Raw genomic sequence first — 20,454 nt, 5'->3', positions numbered from 1 at the left:
CCATATTAAGATGGAGTTTCAGATAGCCACTGCTTAATCTTGGAATAATCTGGATTGGCCACTGTTGGAAATAGGAAACATGGGTTTGATAGACCTCCTAAGTATGGCAATTCTTATGTTCTTAAGTTAAAATAGGAGAAAGTGATAGTCCAGTCTTTAGGTATTTACAGTTGAAAGGCATTTTTATATCAGGAAAGGGAGTGGAAAATTTTGCTGGAGGTTGAAACCATTTGAGAATCTATTGCTTGGGAAGTTAAGGAATAGAGGATTAATTTCTAAACTATCAGATGAGATGCCAAACCCTACTTAAAATTTAAAGCGCTCTTATTGGCAAGATGTGATTATAGTGGAGGTTCCTCATTTTTCTTTTTACTAATTTTCACTGTTTGCTCTTTTTTCTGACCTTCCCCCACATACTTTAACATAGAATATACGATTTCATTTTTCTAAATTTTGTTTTGTTTCTTCATATTGTAATTCTGTCTGTACATTTATTTATTTTTATATACCGATTGTTTCATGAGAACATATCACATTGGTTTACATTAGTTAAATATTCATTTAAAAATACTTGCATTTCCAAAATTAAATGGAGAGGAAATTACAAAGTCATAATAAATTAAACACAAATAAAATAGTGAAAATTATTCATAAAATTTAAGCAGTTAAAGAAGTAGGAAAGTAAGAGCAGAGATAAAACAAAAATCAGAATATATATTAGGGTATATTATCATTTGGTTAACACTCCTGAAAGGCTTGTTTGAATAGCCATGTTTTAATACCCTGTTTAAATATTTTAATGTCTGATTCCATCCTTAGTTTTTGTGATAGAGTGTTCCACAGTTGGGGACCGGCAATGGAAACAGCCCTCGCTCTCATTATTTAGATGAGCAATTTTAGGTGAAGGTATGGGCAATATTTATTTTATTTATTTGTTGATTTTTATATACACACATTCGTCAGATCATCATGCCGGTTTACATTGTAACAAATTAACAAGAGAGAGAAATACAATAAATAGGGATGGGGAAGGGGGGAGCAGCAATGAAGGAGGAGAGAGGACAGCAGTAGGAAAGATAAGGAAAGGGAGAAATTTGATAGGAACATTTGAAGAATATAAATTAATAGACAATATATGTACAGGTGGGCTGGTAGGTACCAGACCATTGATGGCAGTGAAAGGGAGAGGTAGGGTAGGCTAAGCTTAGAGTGGAGGAGGGGAACTTATAACACTGTATTTCGGAGTCTTTGCTAGGGGGAAGAATAGGGGAGAAAGCAGAGAGGCAGATAGGAGGAGGGGAGAGTGAGTGGGTTAAGAGGTTAGAGTGAAAGCTAAGTTTGGTCAACATCTGGATATGCTAATGTAAAGAGCCAGGTTTTGAGCCCTTTTTTAAATTTAGTCAGTTAGGTTCTAGACGGAGGGCCATGGGCAGGGTGTTCCATAGGGAAGGGCCGGCAATGGAGAAGGCCCTTTCTCTGGTTGAGGTATGGTGAACAGTTTTTAGTGAGGGGGGTGTATAGAGTTCCAGCAAGGTACAACCTTGCTGGAACTCCCTGTACCTGCTGATCTTGTAATTCTTGATGGGATATGGAAATAGAATAATTAACCTCAACATTTCATCTTTTCATTGTAGAGGATTTTATGAATTAATGATACAACTTTATGCTGTGCCCTATATTTAACAGGCAACCATTGAAGGTCTTTCAATATTGGCATAATATGATCAGATCTTCTAGTTCCTGTTATAAGCCTAAGCTGCTGAGTTCTGTAATAACTGCAATGGTCTTGTAACATTCGCTGGTAGGCCCAAAAACATTGAGAATCTAGTTTTGATAAAACAAGAGCTTGTAGAACTGTTCTAAAATCTTTAGAAAATAAAAGAGGTTTCAATCTTTTAAGAACATTCAATTTAAAATACCCATCATTAATGATTTTTTTAATGCACGCTTTCAGTATGAATTCACAGTCTAGGAAAATCCCTAGATCTCGGAGCTCGAGGGAAATGGGATAACTTTTAGCAGCTTCCTGAATTTCCAGTTCTTTGCCTGGTTTAATTTAGGGCAGATATATAAAATTTAAGTCTTTTTTGCATTCAGAGAGAGGTTCATTTGGGTCAATACTTTATCAATGGCAGATTGATACATATCCCAAAGTTTAAGTGTTAGCTCAATTGATTTTTCGATCGAAATTAAAATCTGTACGTCGTCTGCATATATAAAGTGCGAAAGACTGAAACCAGATAAAATTCTTCATAAAGGAAGCATATAAATATTAAAAAGGGTCGCGGACAGAGAAGATCCCTGGGGAACACCATGTTGAAGATTAATTGGTTGGGATTCCTTATGAAATTTAACTTTAAAAGATCTATTCCTTAAGTAAGAGTCAAACCATTTTAGGGTAGTCTAATACCTATTTCGTTTAATCTAAGAGAATTTTATGGTTGACTATCAAACGCTGATGATATATCAAGCATAATCAGAAAATAAGTTTGGCTGTTGTCAGTTCCTCGAAGGATAATATCTTGTAAAGATGCTAACAGTGTCTCAGTGCTAAAATATTTTCTGAATCCATGTTGTGCAGGGTATAGGGTACTATATGTTTCAAGGTAATCTGATAGTAGTTTGTTAATAACCTTATCTAAATTCTTAGAAATACAAGGTAAATTAGAAATTGGTCTTAAATTTGACAAATCATAAGAAAAGCTAAAATTCGTGAGGTTTCTACCTCTACTCCTGACGCTAGTTCCCGACAGCCGAGGATAGAGGAAATTTTCCGTTTGGCACAACAGACGCCGGAGAGTGTGACCGCTGGCGTTGGAGGCGGAGAGCAGCTGCCCGACGTCCTGGTCGAAGAGTTATCATTAACCCCCGGTGCACCAACGGTTCCTCCTATGATCTACAAACCCCCGGAAGAGGGGGGTATGGAACATCTGAGCTTGCCATCTTTACTATCAGACGCCCGTGCTAAAACCCAGAGGAGAGATGGGGAGATCCCCTCGACTCCGGTGAGCCCGATAGACAAGGGCTCCAGGGATAGCAGTGGCGCAGCATGGCAGAGAGAAGCAGACATAGAAGGGCCTCTACAAATAGGAGGTAAGGAGCCAGAGATACAAGTGCTTTTAACTCCTCTGGAAATGCCCGAAAAAGTGACTCTTGTTGAGATCTGGAAAGTTTTAACAAATATAAGTTTGGCGATAAATGACTTATCAAAAATGGTTAAAAAGAATATGGAGGGAACACAGAACCTTGAAAATAAGGTTCAAACACTTGAAAATTTTTCGGTTAAAGTAGAAAAAGATCTTAAAGATGTAAAAGAATTACAAACAAAATTTATAAAATCTGAGAATATGACTATGAAGAAAATGGATTTTCTGGAGAATGAACTGAGAAAGAATAATCTTAGATTTTTAAATTTCCCCAAAACAAAATGGGCAACACCTGTGGACCTTCTGAAAAGTTACCTAGTAAATATTTTAAATTTTCCAGAGTCAAGTATTCCAATAATATCGAAGATTTATTATGTTCCAGGAAACGGGAAAAATATACAACAACAAGAAGAACAAGATAAAGTCTCTTTTGACAATTTATCCGATTTCCTGGAGAAATCTTATGAAGCAAAAATAGAATTGAGAGCTACGTTACTGGTGACATTTCTTTATAATAAAGATAGAGATGAAATATTAAAAAAATCTTTTCGGAAACATACACAACTTTTCTATGGTGCCTCAATAAGAGTGTTTCCGGACATAACCAGGAGGACACAAGAGATAAGGAAAATGTTTCTTTCATTAAAAAATCAGGTTCTCGCAAGAGGGGCCAGATTTTACCTTAAATTCCCATGTAGGTGCATGATTATATACCAAAATGATAGATACATTTTCACTGATCCAGAACAACTGCGTGTATATTTGGACTCCCACTCCTAAGTTAAATTGTGGAGGCAGTTGGTCATTTGAGTAAATGTTGTGTTATACTGCGTTTCAGTTGTTTATTGTTAAAGAAGAATAATCCTATAATTCTGCTTGAAAAAAGGTTCTTCCCAGTATTCTTATAAAGCGGATGTGAAATATAATCTGTATAATTTAAGTTATATTGATGGAAAAGATTTTCTCCATTTTTCTGATTTGAATTTGTTTTCAATGTATGTATATTGAAATATCATAAATAAAAAATTAAAAATAAAAAAAAAAAAAAAAAAAAAAAAAAAAAATTTGACAAATCATAAGAACTGGACTGAGGATTTTTAATGATTGGTTTAACAATTGCCGTTTTTAATATTTCTGGAACCGTTGCTTCAGTAATAGATAAATTAATTATATCTGAAATCGGTTTGGCAATTATATAGGTGACTTTTTTTTAATAGCTTTATTGGTATGTGGTCAATCGGGTGAGCAACTGGATTCATATTTTTCATAATAGCTTCAATTTCAACAGATGAAATTGTTTCAAAGTCAGTCATATGATCTTTAGGGTTGCTTGGCAGTACAATTTGATTAGAATCATGTGAGGAGATGTTTTTTAGAATGTTTAAAGTCTTATCTGAAATATTGGGCAATTATATTACAATTAACAGAATCATCTGATGTGGGAATTTCAAAAGGATTGGTCAGATCTTTTACATAGGTAAACAGCGCTCTAGGGTTATATTGAAAATTATTTATTTTGTTAGAAAAAAATTCTCTTTGCTTTATTGGTGGATTCATTGTATTTGTGTAAGATTGATCTATAGTTTGTTAATGAGTCAGTGGTAGGAGACGCTGTCCATAGTCTCTCAGCCTCTCTCAAGGTTCGTTTTTTTTTTTTTTTCTCTATCTCAACTCAGTAGTGTACCATGGGGAATGTTGTTTTTTTAGTAATAGAAATTTCTTTTTTGGTAAGTGGGCAGCAATTATCAGCTACTTTTTTTTTTGTTAGTGAGATCCAAGAATAAATTGCATTACTACTATTTGATAAATCTAAATCCTTCAGTGCACTAGTGAGATCTTCAGTAAGAGTGTCTGACAGGGTTTCCTGTATTCTATTTTAGTCTTTGTAGCTGGGGTTAATAGAGTTGGGTATTGTACATTAATCTCTCCAGTTATTAGTTTATGATTGGACCATGGGATTGATTTAATATTTGGACTGAGAGGGCTATGGATAGATGAATTGATAAATATCAAATCTAATGTGTGCCCTGCGTTGTGAGTTGCTTGATTCACTATTTGTTTAAAGCCTAATGCAGACAGAATTTAAGAATGTCTCACAATTGTGAGATACATGTTGATAAAGACCCATTAAGTTAAAGTCTCCAAATATGATAGTCGGAGTATCCATGTTTAGGTTACTGACAAAAAATTCAATTAAAGGTGAGACTAAGTTCTAATAAGCTTGGAGGTGCATAAATTAAACATTTGTAAAAATTGAGATTTTAGAAAAGCAATTTCAAATTTGGGTGGTGAGTTAATTTGTTGGATTTTTAGATTTAATTCTCTCTTTGATAGAATCAGTATACCACCTCCTCTTTTGTTTAGTCTAGGAATGGAGATGATATATTTATTTTTTGGTAATTGAGTCAATAGAGCATAATCGGCTTTTTTAAACCATGTCTCCGTGATTCCACACAAATCTGGATTGTGTCTTAACAGAAGATCAGAAAGGACTGGCATTTTCCTGACTAATGATTGTGCATTAACCAAAAGTAGAGATATAAGGGAGAGGGGCTTAGTAGTTTAGTCCTAGGTATTAAAGGGAATCGAGATTACATTTCTTTTTCCATACTTCAATGTTTCAGGATATTTAGGAATGTAAACTGAATGATGTATCCTTGTTTGAATGCAATTAAAAATAAAATAAAACAAAGTTTAAAGCGCTCTGGACAAAAAAACATGGGAAGGAAGACTATCCCATAGAAATTCTTTGTGCATGACTACCAGAGAGAAGGGATACAAAATATACCATTGGCATTATATCCCAGTTAGGGTATATAGGTTGAGATTCAGTGATTTGGATAGTTGCTGGAGAGTCTATAGAGAACTGGGCTCTATTTTTCATAAGTAGTGGGCATGCCCCCTGATCAAAATATATTGGATGGGCATATCATCATGGATTCATGTTACGGGGATTTTATTCCCTAAAATCCTGGCGTCTATTCTGCTGGGGTTACTGATTCCAGAGACCACTTCCTCTTGTGGGGGGGGGGGGGGGGGGAGGGGGGGCAATGGAATGAATACTGATAGTGATCCACTTACTGGTTGCCACTAGACAAAATTTAGCCCAGCATTTGAAATTTGAGGACATCATCCATCACTATGTAAATTCAATCAGTTTGGAAAATCTTTTCAGTGAAACTTATGACTTGTTTTATTTATTTATCTATAAATAAATAAAAATAAATAAGACTTGTTTTATGATAGTCAATTACCAGAATGTACCAGGGATTAAGGATGATTTTTTGAAATTTGCTGCTAAAACCTCAGGGAAGGCGGCAATACATACAAGCAACTGATCCCGGGTTTAGTAAGCATAGGGTAGAAAGATAAGTGTCTTTACTACTCTTCTGGACTTGCTAGTATTATTGAACGTAACCACAGATTTTCCAGCAACTGTTTTCACTAAGCATTGTCATATTTCTATATGAAATGTTTACCTTGACATTATTTCTTCAAGATGTATTGAATTCCCCTTTGGATTGACTGTTTACTTGTATTGATCTGTAATTCTCTGAATAAAGATTCCTAGAAGTTAAAAATAAACTAAAATAAGGAGATTACATCAAAAGTAGAGGTGACAGAGTGGAAGTTGTAAAAGTATCTGGAGGCTATTGATAGGGATGTACTGAAGACTGGGATTCAGTCTGAGAAGTGAATCTCTCTAGCATTGGGTCAACTGAAAGAAGAGGCAATATTGAAGGCATAGTTATAAAAACAAACACCAACCACATTTTTTGAACTAAAGCATGATAACCCTGCTTAGGGAGAAGACAAACTGACAATGAATCAGATTCTGGAACCAGAATTGATAGATTAATTTCATCTTCTTCGGTACTGAGAAAGATGTTGAAAAACCCAGCTCTGCATATGATGTCTAAGAATGAGTTAAAGTTAACAGCTCCAAAGGATTCAAAAGTCAGTGATGTTTTTGTAGTACATAGTTCTATCTCTGCACCAATACAGTGGGAGCTGTCAGTTCGAAAATGCTGACCTCAACAGCACTGAAGAAAAAGGTCAATCCTATCTGATCTAATGTATTTATTGACAGCCTGTCCATGCTGCGACAGGACTTATTCACTTAGTCCAGTCAGAGCTAGGGAAAAAGTTTCTAGACTTTCTGGGTGACTGACATTCGCTTTTTTGAAGGTCTGTTTAACGTTTTAGAACTATGAAGAGGGTCATATTTCAATCTGACCTCATTGCACTTCCATTCGCCCCCCAGGTGCTGATGTTGTGTGAATACCCCTGACAATGGACATCGACCTCATGTAGGTCTACAGAGGCCATTTTATGTCGATATATGACAAAGTTTAAAAGGTCTTCTGACCAACATGATAGCAAAAAAAAAAAAAAAAATACTTGCGACTCGAAAAAAGAAAAAAACCCTAAATTACTAAATTCTCTGCTTCAGCAGAAGAAAAATGACTGAGGAAACTTGAGCAGACAGGCTACACAAGAAAACTTGTGCATATTCAGGAAGGTGGGGTTTTTTTTTTCCCTGAACCCCGAGTATGCACTTCCATCTTAGCGCCATTGAATGGCATCAGCCACTTGTATGGCTGAATGTGTCTGTCAATGGAGAAAAAATATTCATAGGGTGCCAGAAATTCAGGGACATAGAGAGAGAAAAGGCGAAAGAGAGGAGATGGTGATGGAGGGGAGACACCCGAGCACTTCAAAACTAGATCTGCCTTTCTTTCCAAGCAACAAGTTCCCAGACAAAAAAAGGTCTTTGCTGTGATTGGCATTGGCCTCAATAACAAACCACTAAATAGAACATAAGAACATGCCATACTAGGTCATACCAAGGGTCCATCAAGCCCAGCATCCTGTTTCTAACAGTGACCAATCCAGGCCATAAGAACCTGGCAAGTACCCAAAAACTAAGTCTATTTCATGTTACCATTGCTAGTAATAGCAGTGGCTATTCTCTAAGTCCACTTAATTAATAGCAGGTAATAAACTCCTCCTCCAAGAACTTATCCAATCCTTTTTCAAATACAGCTACACTAACTGCACTAACCACATCCTCTGGCAACAAATTCCAGAGTTTAATTGTGCGTTGAGTGAAAAAGAACTTTCTACAATTAGTTTTAATTGTGTCCCATGCTAACTTCATGGAGTGCCCCCTAGTCTATTATCCGAAAGAGTAAATAACTGTACTATGATTTTTCAACTGTACTATGATTTTGAGTTCAAACGTTTCTTGTATTTATACTGTATCTACACTATATTATAATATTACTATGTTCAATTGGCATTCTGTTCTATTGTTCCATGTAAAGCCCCTACCCCTCTTTTGGGCATTTCATTGTTTTATGTAAACCGGAGTGATTTGTATTTCATACAAGAACATCGGTATATAAAAATTAAAAATAAATAAATAAAAATAAATAACTGATTCACATTTACCCGTTCTAGACCTCTCATGATTTTAAACACCTCTATCATATCCCCCCTCAGCCGTTTCTTCTCCAAGCTGAAAAGCCCTAAACTCTTTAGTCTTTCCTCATAGGGGAGCTGTTCCATCCCCTTTATCATTTTGGTTGCCCTTCTCTGTACCTTCTCCATCGCAACTATATCTTTTTTGAGAAGTGGCGACCAGAATTGTACACAGTATTCAAGGTGCGGACTCACCATGGAGCGATACAGAAGCATTATGACATTTTCTGTTTTATTTACCATTCCCTTTCTAATAATTCCCAACATTATTTGCTTTTTTGACTGCTGCAGCACACTGAACCAACGATTTCAATGTGTTATCCACTATGATGCCAAGATCTCTTTCTTGGGTGATAGCAGAGGTGATATGATACAGACTTTCAGATACTTGAAAGGTTTTAATGATCCAAAAACAACGACAAACCTCTTCCGTAGGAAAATAATCAGCAGAACCAGGGGTCACGATTTGAGGCTCCAGGGAGGAAGATTCAGAACCAATGTCAGGAAGTATTTCTTCACGGAGAGGGTGGTGGATGCCTGGAATGCCCTTCCGGAGGAAGTGGTGAAGACCAGAACTGTGAAAGACTTCAAAGGGGCGTGGGATAAACACTGCGGATCCATAAAGTCAAGAGGCCACCAATGAAGAGTGGGTGACTCGCCAGAATGATGGCTATTGACACAATACCCTTATTAAATAAACATACACATGCTTACTGTGACTCCTACATCGCTCTAAGCTTCAACAGCAAGAGGTAATGGAAAAAAGGATTTGCACTCATAAAGAGGGGAGTAGCTGGCTTGTTACGGCGGTTACTACCCCAAACCAAATATGCCTGATACTTCACTTTCAATGCATATACAGCATAGCTCTCTGCTTCAATGACAGGGGAGAAGAATAACTGATACTTCACACATCCAGCAGAGCTCTCTGCTACAACGGCAAAGGAGAAGAAAAAGGGTTCGCACTCAAAACGCGGGGAGCAGCTGGCTTGTTACGGCAGTTACTACCCCAAACCAAATGTGCCTGATACTTCACTTTCCATGCATATCCAGCATGGTTCTCTGCTGCATCGGCATGGGAGAAAGACTGATACATCACGCATTTCCAGCATAGCTCTCTGCTTCAACGGCAGGGGGGAAAAAAAAAAAAAAAAAAAAAACAAAAACAAAAAACTGATGCTTCACGCATATCCTGCATAGCTTCAACGACAGGGGTGAAGAAAAAAAAGGATTCGCAATCACAAAGCGAGGAGTAGCTGGCTTGTTACGGCGGTTACTACCCCAACCAAATGTGCCTGATACTTCACTTTCAATGCATATCCAGCATGGCTCTCTGCTTCTACAGCAGGGGAGAAGAAAAAAAAACCCAACAAGAGCTGTACAACATAGTCTAGGTAAAACAAATAAGCATGGGTGTAGCTTGCTTATCGCGGCGGTTACTGCCCCTACTACCCCTAACTAATCAAGCTAGATATTTCACTTGCATGCAGCTCCATCACTGCTCTCTACATTAATGGTGGGGGTGGAAGGGGAATAGAACAAGGAGCTAAGAGTAACAGATAAGAATGAGAGAAAAAATGTGTGAGGCTTGCTGGGCAGACTGGATGGGCCATTCGGTCTTCTTCTGCCGTCATTTCTATGTTTCTATGTTTCTATATAGAACCTAACATTGAGTAACTATAGCATGGGTTATTTTTCCCTATATGCATCACCTTGCACTTATCCACATTAAATTTCATCTGCCATTACCTTGCACTTATCCACATTAAATTTCATCTGCCATTTCCTGCCACAGTTCGATTTACAGAGCAGGCCATTGTCTAAGCTTGTATCTTATGTCGATTGTTATGTTCGTTTCTCTAGTTAGAATTATGTTATGTTAAACTAATATCTTTCGCTCTTAACTCTACCTTTCTGTAAATCCCTGTTCATTGTAACTTTATCTTCTATTTAATTGGTTACCCCTGGTTACGCTGTAAACCGGTATGATAAGACCTTCGTCTTGAGCATCGGTATATCAAAAGAATTTTAAATAAAATAAATAAATTTGGATGCCCAATTTTCCAGTCTCACAAGGTCTTCCTGCAATTTATCACAATCTGCTTGTGATTTAACTACTCTGAACAATTTTGTATCATCTGCAAATTTGATTACCTCACTCGTATTTCTTTCCAGATCATGTATAAATATATTGAAAAGTACAGGTCCCAATACAGATCCCTGAGGCACTCCACTGCCCGCTCCCTTCCACTGAGAAAATTGTCTATTTAATCCTACTCTTTGTTTCCTGTCTTTTAGCCAATTTGTAATCCACGAAAGGCCATTGCCACCTATCCCATGACTTTTTAATTTTCCTAGAAGCCTCTCATGAGGAACTTTGTCAAACGCCTTCTGAAAATCCAAGTATACTACATCTACCGGTTCACCTTTATCTAAATAAAGATGAAGAGACCTAAAGATGAAGAGCAATTAGCCTCAAAAGCTTTAGTCAGCCAATCAATTGACTTGACTGCAGAGTTCATGTCTGAACTCTGAGGCAGTAGAGGAGGGAATGGTTACAATGTTTATGCCTTTCTGAGTCAGAGTGGCCAGATTTCCCCTTGTGTCTCCCCATTGTATGCTCCCTTCTATCTTCAATCATATCCTGACACTGTTCTTTGAAGATCCTTTCTGATGCATAGGACAGATGGTTCTAAAACATACAAATGTCAGTTTTCTGCTCTTCTTTTAACTGCTCATCTGGCAGGTACTAGCTCTCCCACTTCTCTCTGCAACCACCATGGGGTGGGCTTAACAATATACCCCTGGAAGAAGGCAAACACAACCCAAGAGGAAAAGACACCAGACCATGCAGAGTTTGATATGCTCATGCTAGTTAGCATGTTCACATTTTGCAAATGCAGTTTTGTGTCTGAAGAGCATAATCACGCTATTATGACATTTTTACCACGACCACCAAATTTTTTTCATGGCTCAGGTAGCTTTTTATTGATTTTTCTTCTTTGATATTCCACCTTTACATTTAATAGAACAAGGTAGATTCCATTAAAAATAAAATATTGAACATACAAAATAAAAATATAATTAATCAAATTATTAAAACAAGGGACCATGTTCTTATCTATGGAATAAGTTTATCATTCTAAGTAAGAGTAACCTAGATCCTACCCACAGAATTATGGTTCTGGGCAAAATGCATCATGTATGCTTCGATGAATAACCGGGCCTTAATTTTCTTTTGGAAGAAAAGTTAGCAAGTTCCAGATGCAGTTCTAGAAGAATCAAATTCCAGAGTTATGGTGCAAAACTGAATGTATGTTATCTGATGCAAGTTAATCTAGTCATTACTAAATATGGAAACAATAAGGCCTGTTAGGAGGATCAGTGTCCTTGCATTTAAAAATGATGCACAAAATTTTAAATCTGAACCCTTTTCAACAGGAAGTTAATGTAATTCACAAAAGATTAGCTTCACATAATCACTAGATCTTGCCCACCCCAGGAATCTAGCTACTGTGTTTTGCACAAGTTGAAGATATTTCAGACTATAACATGAGATACCAATATAAAGGATACAAATGCATCCTTAAGCAGCTGCTGACTACTGCATGAGTAACAGCTAGTTCTCGCTCTTCAACAAATGACAGTTGACTTATCTGGTGCAAGCACATGAAAGAAGAACTTACCAATATGGAGATCCAATTCTCCAAGGAAAGCAAATGGTCTAATTAAACCGCTAGACCAGCATTTCCAACTCCATCCTGGAGGCACACCTAACCAGTCTGGTTTTCTGGATAGTCATAATGAATATGCATCAGATATATATGCATACACTGGGTCTCCAACACATACAAATATGTTCAATGCATATTCATTACAGATATAAGTCAGACTGATTAGGCAAGTCTTCAAGGCAAGGGGTACTCAGTCCTCAAGTCCCTCCCAACCAGTCAGGTTTTCAGGATATCCGTAATGCATATGCACAAGAAATATCTGTATACATAGGAAATTGTGCAAGAGATTTATTGCATGCATTTTCATTAGAGATATTCTGATAACCTGACTGGTTGGGGAGTGAGCACCCCTGCTATAGACTACAAACTATTTAGGCTGTAGGGTAATTCTCAATAAAGGAATGGTCAAAAGTGCTTTTCCCTGCTTGCTGATCCAGATGTTCTTGATTTGGCTGGATTAAAGTTTTAATTTATGTCTATTTAATCCAAGGCACTACTTCAGAGAGACTGTGGGGTAAATTGGAGCTGGTGGTAGCTTAGTCAATCCCAATTTTAGTCATAGCTGAATCTCATCTGCAAAAACACAGGAAATAAGCATGTATAGTAGTGGAATACGCTGATGTATGTATTAGGATTAGGGAGAAAGGGCTAGAAGAATTTAGATGTATAGGCAAGGACAAAAAAAGTCTTTACTCAAAAGTGAAACAGAGCAGAACTATCATTTAAAGCTTAGGACCGCCTGAAATAAAGAAACATGAACTGCACGACTGTGTATAAAAATCCCAGCTCCAATTAAGTGGAGCAGATGGAAGAAAACTAAGCGTGCAGATCTGTACCCCATAAACTATAAATCCTCATAATCCAATGCCAACTCCCAGAGATAGATTCGAAGCTGCACCACTTACCAGAAGGGGGCCTGATAAAGAAAGTGAGCTTAATTACTGAACAAATAGCCATTGTATGTTTTTTGGATTTATGTGACTTACTTGTTTTGTATATACCCCCCTTTTTATCTTATATATCTATAAGTGTCCATATACCTGTGATATATATATATATCTTGCCCCATGTTGATTAGGTGGGAGTGAGACGAGGTAAAAAAATATTTTTGGAAATATTTTTTATGTAAAAAAAACCCCCACTATTTGAACATTATAGTAACATAGCCACAAAATTATATGAAATATGTATTTTAGGATTGGGTATAGTGTGTTTTTATGGGGTTAGGGTGGTAGTAAATGAGGTTGGGATAATTAGAAATGTAGTTAATATTGTAGGATATTACACTGTGAGCACAGTTAGTAGTGGATTGTGAAAGCAAACGTTTAATGTTTTAAAACATGTTTTTCTTTATTAGATATAGTTAATACTGAGATTGAATTGTTTCGTGTGTAGCTGATAGTTTCGTTTGAAAATTAAAGTTCCCCTGAAGAAGCCGTATAGGCGAAACGAGGACTTGTTGGGATATGTGAAATATGTGAACATGCCATCATTTGACACAGTGGGAAACGGACAGGGACAAGCGAGTAATGAGGTTATGCCATCAAAACTACACAGTGTGATATTAAGAAATGGAAAATCATGGTTGGGCATAACAGTTCTTTTTTCAGTAATGTACTGTATTACTAAAGTAATAGATAAGTGGATGAATGCCATATGAAGTGTAAATTCTATTTTTATGTATTCATTGATGGAAATGAGTTATACATGAACAAGTATACCTATTTTGAGATGTACTGTGCTAAAGTATAAAGAGTGATTTATTGTACTGTGATTAAGTATAAAGGTTGACTAAGTTAGTGATAGTATGAGATTAGTCAGTTGAGGGATGAACAGTGGTTTTTAGATTTAGGAATTGTGTATTCTATATATTAAATTTATGTATGAGTATCTTGAATTGTATGCAAACAAAATACTTTTATAAAAGAATTTTTTTCAATAAATATGAATTTTTAACTTAAATAATTGATGGTATCAAATATAATAAGCTAATTTAGGTGCTTTTTTCCTCCCCTTCTTTAGAGTTTTTTTGTGGTATATATACACACACACATAAAGCCTTTTGCACACTCTGTGTTGTCTCATTTCCAGCACTGTAATCTTGCTGTTTCTATAACATGAATAACTGTCCTATCAGAATCAGATTTTTTCCCTCGACACAAAATGAAAATATGGTATGAACTGCATGCAAAACAAAAATGTTGATGTGAGTGGGGAGGGGGTATGGGTGGTACAACTGCATGCACACTTTTGAAATCCTGGATCCGTGTGCATGAGGACCAGAAAGAAACACTCCTGTCATGATCCTCGTGAAAATCTTTTGAAAATTTGGAGAGGATCAGATGCAAGAAGTAAATGTTATTAGGATGCATAGTCACATACAATTCAAGGAATAAGTATTCCCCCTCCCCCTCCAAATACTCCTGAAAATTTGGTATGCATCGAATACAAAATCAAAAAGTTATTAGATGGCTACAAATGCATGTGCCTAATTGTGGAATATGTGGAGCAAAAAAAAAAAAAAATCCCTGTCTGAATTCTCATGCCTTCCCCATCCCCATGTTCTCAAACTTTGGAATGAATCAGATTAAAAAACAACTTATTTAGTAGCATAACTGGAAAAAGTTATTAGATAGTGTGATACTATTTTTGTGGAATGGATCCCCCTCCCCCCCCAAAAAAAAAGCCACTTATGGTCCCCGTGAGCCATCTGAAATCTTCTATAAATTGTGTATATTAAATGCAAAATAAACTTACTAAGAGAACGACAACTGTGCGCACATACTCATGGAATACATAAATAAAAATAAACACTATTTGAATCCTCATGCCCCCTTACCCCCGGTCATTTCCTGAAAATATCTTGTGGATAGGACACCAAACACAAAAGTTAAGGAGATGCACTCATACCCAAGCAGAGAGTGATGTCACAAGCCTTCTTTTCCTTAAGAAAGTAGGATAAAAATAGTTTAGAGTGCCATATTTTAGTGCAATAAACCCATTTTGTGGGGGTAAAGGAATTTCAGCTTATGTTCGATTCAGAATGAATAAGTAACAGCAGCTTGATGCTACCCACAAAGAAACCACGGTAGCATGGAAAAGAACTATATCTTCCTCTTGCAGTGAAATATAGTGTGCATTTACATACCCATACAGACACCAGAGACATGGGAGAAAAAAAAAGAAAAATGGAAGCTGCACATGGCAACTGTTTGCTCAGATCTGCATAGGAATGCTGCAATTATGCATGTGAAAAAAATCTCTCAAATTTCTTTTTGGAGGTTGGGGTAAGAGAACATCAATATTTTCATTTATGGAAAGCATGGAAGAGAAAAAAAAAAGTTGCCTAGGAAAAAATGCTCAAGGGATTTGAAGGGAAAAATTGTGGCTTCAACTACTATGTAATGGTGTGCTATCAGCTACACTCTGCCTGCTGAGGTGAACACTAGTCCATCTCCCACTGACAAACAGTACAAACCTATTTCCAAAGTCTCTAATTCTCAAAACAAAATCTACTGGAAAAACAAGCAAGGTGAAGGTACAGTATCAACAATTGTCATTTCTGACACAAAGTAGCAATAATTGTCCCCGTCTCAATGCATCTGACTACTTTTAGGTTAAATTTTTTTTTTTTTTTTTTTTTTTTTTTTTAAATATAAAATGAAATTACCTGAGCCTAGTATCTGGCACAGACTACAGTTTGTATGGCACTTAATAAATTTAGATGCTTTGACTCACTAAGCATGCAAATGGAATATTTTATTGAAGTCAGGGGTGGTAGTGCTAATTCTTGCTTCAAAATGTCTTTCGGCAGCAGTGCATCTAGCTGGATTCAGGGCCATTTGATTTCTTTTGCTTCCTTCCCCACTCCAAAGTGCTACTCTGATTAAAATGAAATATTAGGCTCTCACACTTATCTTGTATGACAGATCTCTACGCAATTTTCAGTTCAAATTTTACTTGCTGCATGGTACTCCCTAAGTTCTTCTGCATCAATCAGGCCTTTCCAACAAAACAGTCTTCTTAACTTTGCATATAAAGTCAAGTGTAAATCCTTTGATTTTGATGTAAAACTGCTCATCAGGGTATGTCTATATTCCTTTTTTTCTTTAATGAGTGCACACACACAATAGACAGGGAATAAAATGTCAAGCATGAAGTACAGTTATTAAATTTTATTATATATCTATATCTATATATATATTATAGCATTCTAATTCATAAGTGAACCAGCAACACACATGTAGTGATTAGGTTTCTACATGCCCATACACAGAGAGCCCCAGTGAAAAACACCACACGAGCAAACCAACTGGCTATTATTTACAGTGCATGATTATTTACTATTCTAGAATAAGACTTGCAACTAATGTGCTATGGATACTGTACAGGATGCTGCTTCAGTTTGTTATAGGTATGGTTTGCTATAAAATGCTTCATCATAAGAATACTACCACATAAAATAAAATCAATGAACTTCAGAATTAGTAACCTAACTATGCATCATAATAAAATGCAATATCACAAGTAGGTTTTTTTTTGTTTTTTTTTTTAGTCTCTTTTCAATACAGGCTGGTGCTTACTGTGACTGTAGAACGTGTAAGGCTGAAAAAGTTAGGACACCAGAATTAAATCAAAATCCCACGATTACATAAAGTAAGAGCGGAGGCACTCAGCATTTTGGCATATGACAAACTGTTACAACATAGTTGGTACTTCAAAACACTGGTAATATGGTCATATTCTGACTGGGCTTAATAAAAGCTGCACAGACAGGATTATGATGTAACCCACATTGTTCCCCCAAATTCCTTGCAGCTGCCTACCTGCACAGCCGAAAGCCAGGTGGTATCTGGAAGAGGGGCTGAACTTGACACAACACACATTTGCCTTGGCTTCAATACTTGCCACCGAATTGTCCAGATTTGTAGACCACAACTTCACTAAAGAAGAACAGTTTAAAAGACAGTAAGCAAGGGAGAGAATAAAATCACAATAGTGCACTTTTAAGGATTTAACAGAAACAGCAGCACAAAACTGACATTTACATTGCTTGTACAATAGAGGATGACTGCCAGCAACCAGCAACTTAGTTTATTCTACCGGTTCCATCATATCACATTTTATATAAAGAGGGAGGGGGCATCAAACTTTAAAAGTGTTTATCATCATTATGGCCTTACCATAGATATTGCCTCTGTTATACCAACCTCCTCCCTAATTCCAATGCCAGATTCCAAATACTACTAGCAGAAAATGCACAGAGATTCTCCTATCAAGAGCATTCAGAACTCTGTGCTGAAGCAGGGAAGAGGTAAGCACATCTTCCCCCGCTTGCCTGGCTAGAAATTAAAGATCAGGGTTTCGGGGTAAGGGAGTAAGCAGTGGACCAGCAGATAATTTCACAGTAAGGACTGAAGTTTTGAGGTAATAAGTGGAAAACTGAGGTCAAATTGACATTAACAAATCAGGGTTTTAGAGGAAGTAAAGGACAAGCACCAGGTCCTGGTGGATATGGACAACTTCCTAAATTTAGACCAGCTATTTCTGCGTTCAGGATTAGGCAGTTAAATCCTCCACTAATCCTGGCAATGCTTCCAAGGCCTCCTATTTTAAACAGTTAAATCTACCTACCTAGTAAAACTAGGCAGCTAGATTTAGCTGCTCAGCAGAGTTAAATTTTCAACCAATTGTATCTAGCTGCTAAATTTCAAAAGTAAGCAGCTAGATCCCTTTGAAAATGTACCTTAACCTCTCTATCCATGCTATTTGTTACTCATGAAATACCAGGAAGAAGAGCAGGATGTTGGAAGAAGGAAAGCAGATCAGAATATTTTAATCATAATCATGGGGTATAGATAATAGAAGTATCATGACAAATACTTTTGGGAGATTTAGATTCCTAAAACTGGCAACAAAGATTACAAATCCTGTAATGATTTTCAAGCAGCACGCCACAATTCCGCCTTTTCCTCGTCTGCCTCTGAATACTTACATAGAAACATAGAAATGACGGCAGAAGAAGACCAAATGGCCCATCCAGTCTGCCCAGCAAGCTTCCCTCATTTCTTCTCCCATACTTATCTGTTTCTCTTAGCTCTTGGTTCTAATTCCCTTCCACCCCCGCCATTAATGTAGAGAGCGGTGATGGAGCTGCATCCAAGTGAAATATCTAGCTTGATTAGTTAGAGGTAGTAGGGGTAGTAACCGCCGCAATAAGCAAGCTACACCCATGCTTATTTGTTTTTACCCAGATTATGTTATACAGCCCTTATTGGTTGTTTATCTTCTCCCCTGCCGTTGAAGCAGGGAGCTATGCTGGATATGCGTGAGGTATCAGTTTTTTTCTTCTCCCCTGCCGTTGAAGCAGAGAGCTATGCTGGATATGCATCGAAAGTGAAGTATCAAGCACATTTGGTTTGGGGTAGTAACCGCCGTAACAAGCCAGCTACTCCCCGCTTTGTGAGTGTGAATCCTTTTTTCTTCTCCCCTGCCGTTGAAGTTATGCTGGATATGCGTGAAGTATCAGTTTTTCTTTTCCCCTGCCGTTGAAGCAGAGAGCTATGCTGGATATGCGTCGAGAGTGAAGTATCAGGTACATTTGGTTTGGGGTAGTAACCCCAAACTACTTCACCTCCAAGTCTTAAAATCTTTTTTTTCACACTTCCTCCTCTCACCATTATATCTAAAAAAAAGTATTGCCTCTTACTATAGTAGCTATTTTTTCTTCCATTTGCGCCTTCGCTTTCCTGACAACTTTCCTAGCTTTTATTAGCTTTGCTATATATTTTTGCCTGTCTTCTTTCTGCGATCTCTTGTAGTTTTATGAACACAACTTTTCTTCTCCTTTCTTCTTACCTTTACAGCTTCTTCTTTAGAAAACTACAGAACCTTCTTTTCCCTCTTAACTTTAGTTACCTTCCTAATAAAAGGAAATGCTGTCCTTAAAATAGCTCCTTTCAGTTTTTCACACTACTCTTCTATTTCCAATCTGGGAAAGTACTTGGTAATATATGTTGACAAGATGGGGGCAGGTTCCTTTCTGTTCTTTAAAGATTAGGTTCCCGCTCCTTATGCAATTCTGAAGTGTAACCAAACTGCTGCTGAGACAGCACTGTTCTCTCAGAAGTTTTCAAACATGTACTTCTCAAACTGCCCAAGAGTAGTACTGGAATAAGGAGCTGAAGGTGGTATGTGCCTTATAGAAATAGACTGCACACATAAAACTTCTATTACAGGCCTCCAAGCATATCTCCAGATACAACAGATCCAAAAATTCAAAAAGTACTGATGTGTGAAAGTGAACAACCAAAATCGGAGTCCATCCTTAAGCTTGGACAATCGTTTCGATGAGGAGAAATGAGTGAATCTACCAGCAAATGAAGTGAGGAAAGAAAAATTTCAAAACAAGAGAAATGCTTTCACGAATCAGACCCGCAAACAAAAACAATTGGCAATCCATTGAGAAATACAGTGTTAGTTCAGAAACCCCACCTGAATCAAAACCTGACACAGGATTAAGGATGTACATTTGTTTAAAATGTAAGAAAATGAAATGGCAGCTAAGATTTAATGCTAAAAAATGAAGAATACATTTAGAATGTAAAAACCTAAAGGAAAGGTACAGCATTGGAGGTGAAATTCTTCTAAGCACAAAGGAAGAGCATGATCTAGGGTAATTGTATTTGATGATTTTAAGGAGGCCAAACAGGTGGATAAAGCAACAGTAAGAGCCAGAAAGATGTTTGGCTGCATAGGGAGAGGAATGGTCAGCAGAAAAAAGGAGGCAATATTGCCCCTATAAAGGTCCCTAGTGAGACCTCATTTGGAATGCTGTGTATAATCCTGGAAACCACACCTTCAAAAGGATATAAACCAGTTTGAGTTGGTCCAGAGGGTGGCTACTAGAACGGTCAAGGGTCTTCGTTATAAAGCATATGGGGACAGACAAAGATCTAAACATGTATACCCTGGAGGAAAGGAGAGATTGAATATATGCATATCTCCTCTAATATCTCAAAGGTTTCCATGCATAGGAGGGGAGCCTTTTTCAATGGAAAGGAGGCTCTAGAACAAGGGGTTATGAGATG

The 20,454-nt window shown here is 37.1% G+C and overlaps 1 protein-coding gene across 2 annotated transcripts in view; it reads right to left on the bottom strand.

The window, feature by feature from the left end:
- Positions 1–20,454, bottom strand: part of COP1 (COP1 E3 ubiquitin ligase) — a 440,422-nt gene that overhangs the window by 189,658 nt on the left and 230,310 nt on the right. For both annotated transcript variants that reach the window (XM_029618041.1, XM_029618042.1), the window contains exon 15: positions 17,191–17,307. In XM_029618041.1, coding sequence (XP_029473901.1) covers positions 17,191–17,307 — 117 coding nt within the window. The remainder of the gene's footprint in view (positions 1–17,190; positions 17,308–20,454) is intronic.

The sequence above is a fragment of the Rhinatrema bivittatum genome, chromosome 10, assembly GCF_901001135.1.
Source record: "Rhinatrema bivittatum chromosome 10, aRhiBiv1.1, whole genome shotgun sequence".
NCBI lineage: Eukaryota > Metazoa > Chordata > Amphibia > Gymnophiona > Rhinatrematidae > Rhinatrema > Rhinatrema bivittatum.
This window is presented reverse-complemented; position numbering and strand designations above follow the sequence as displayed.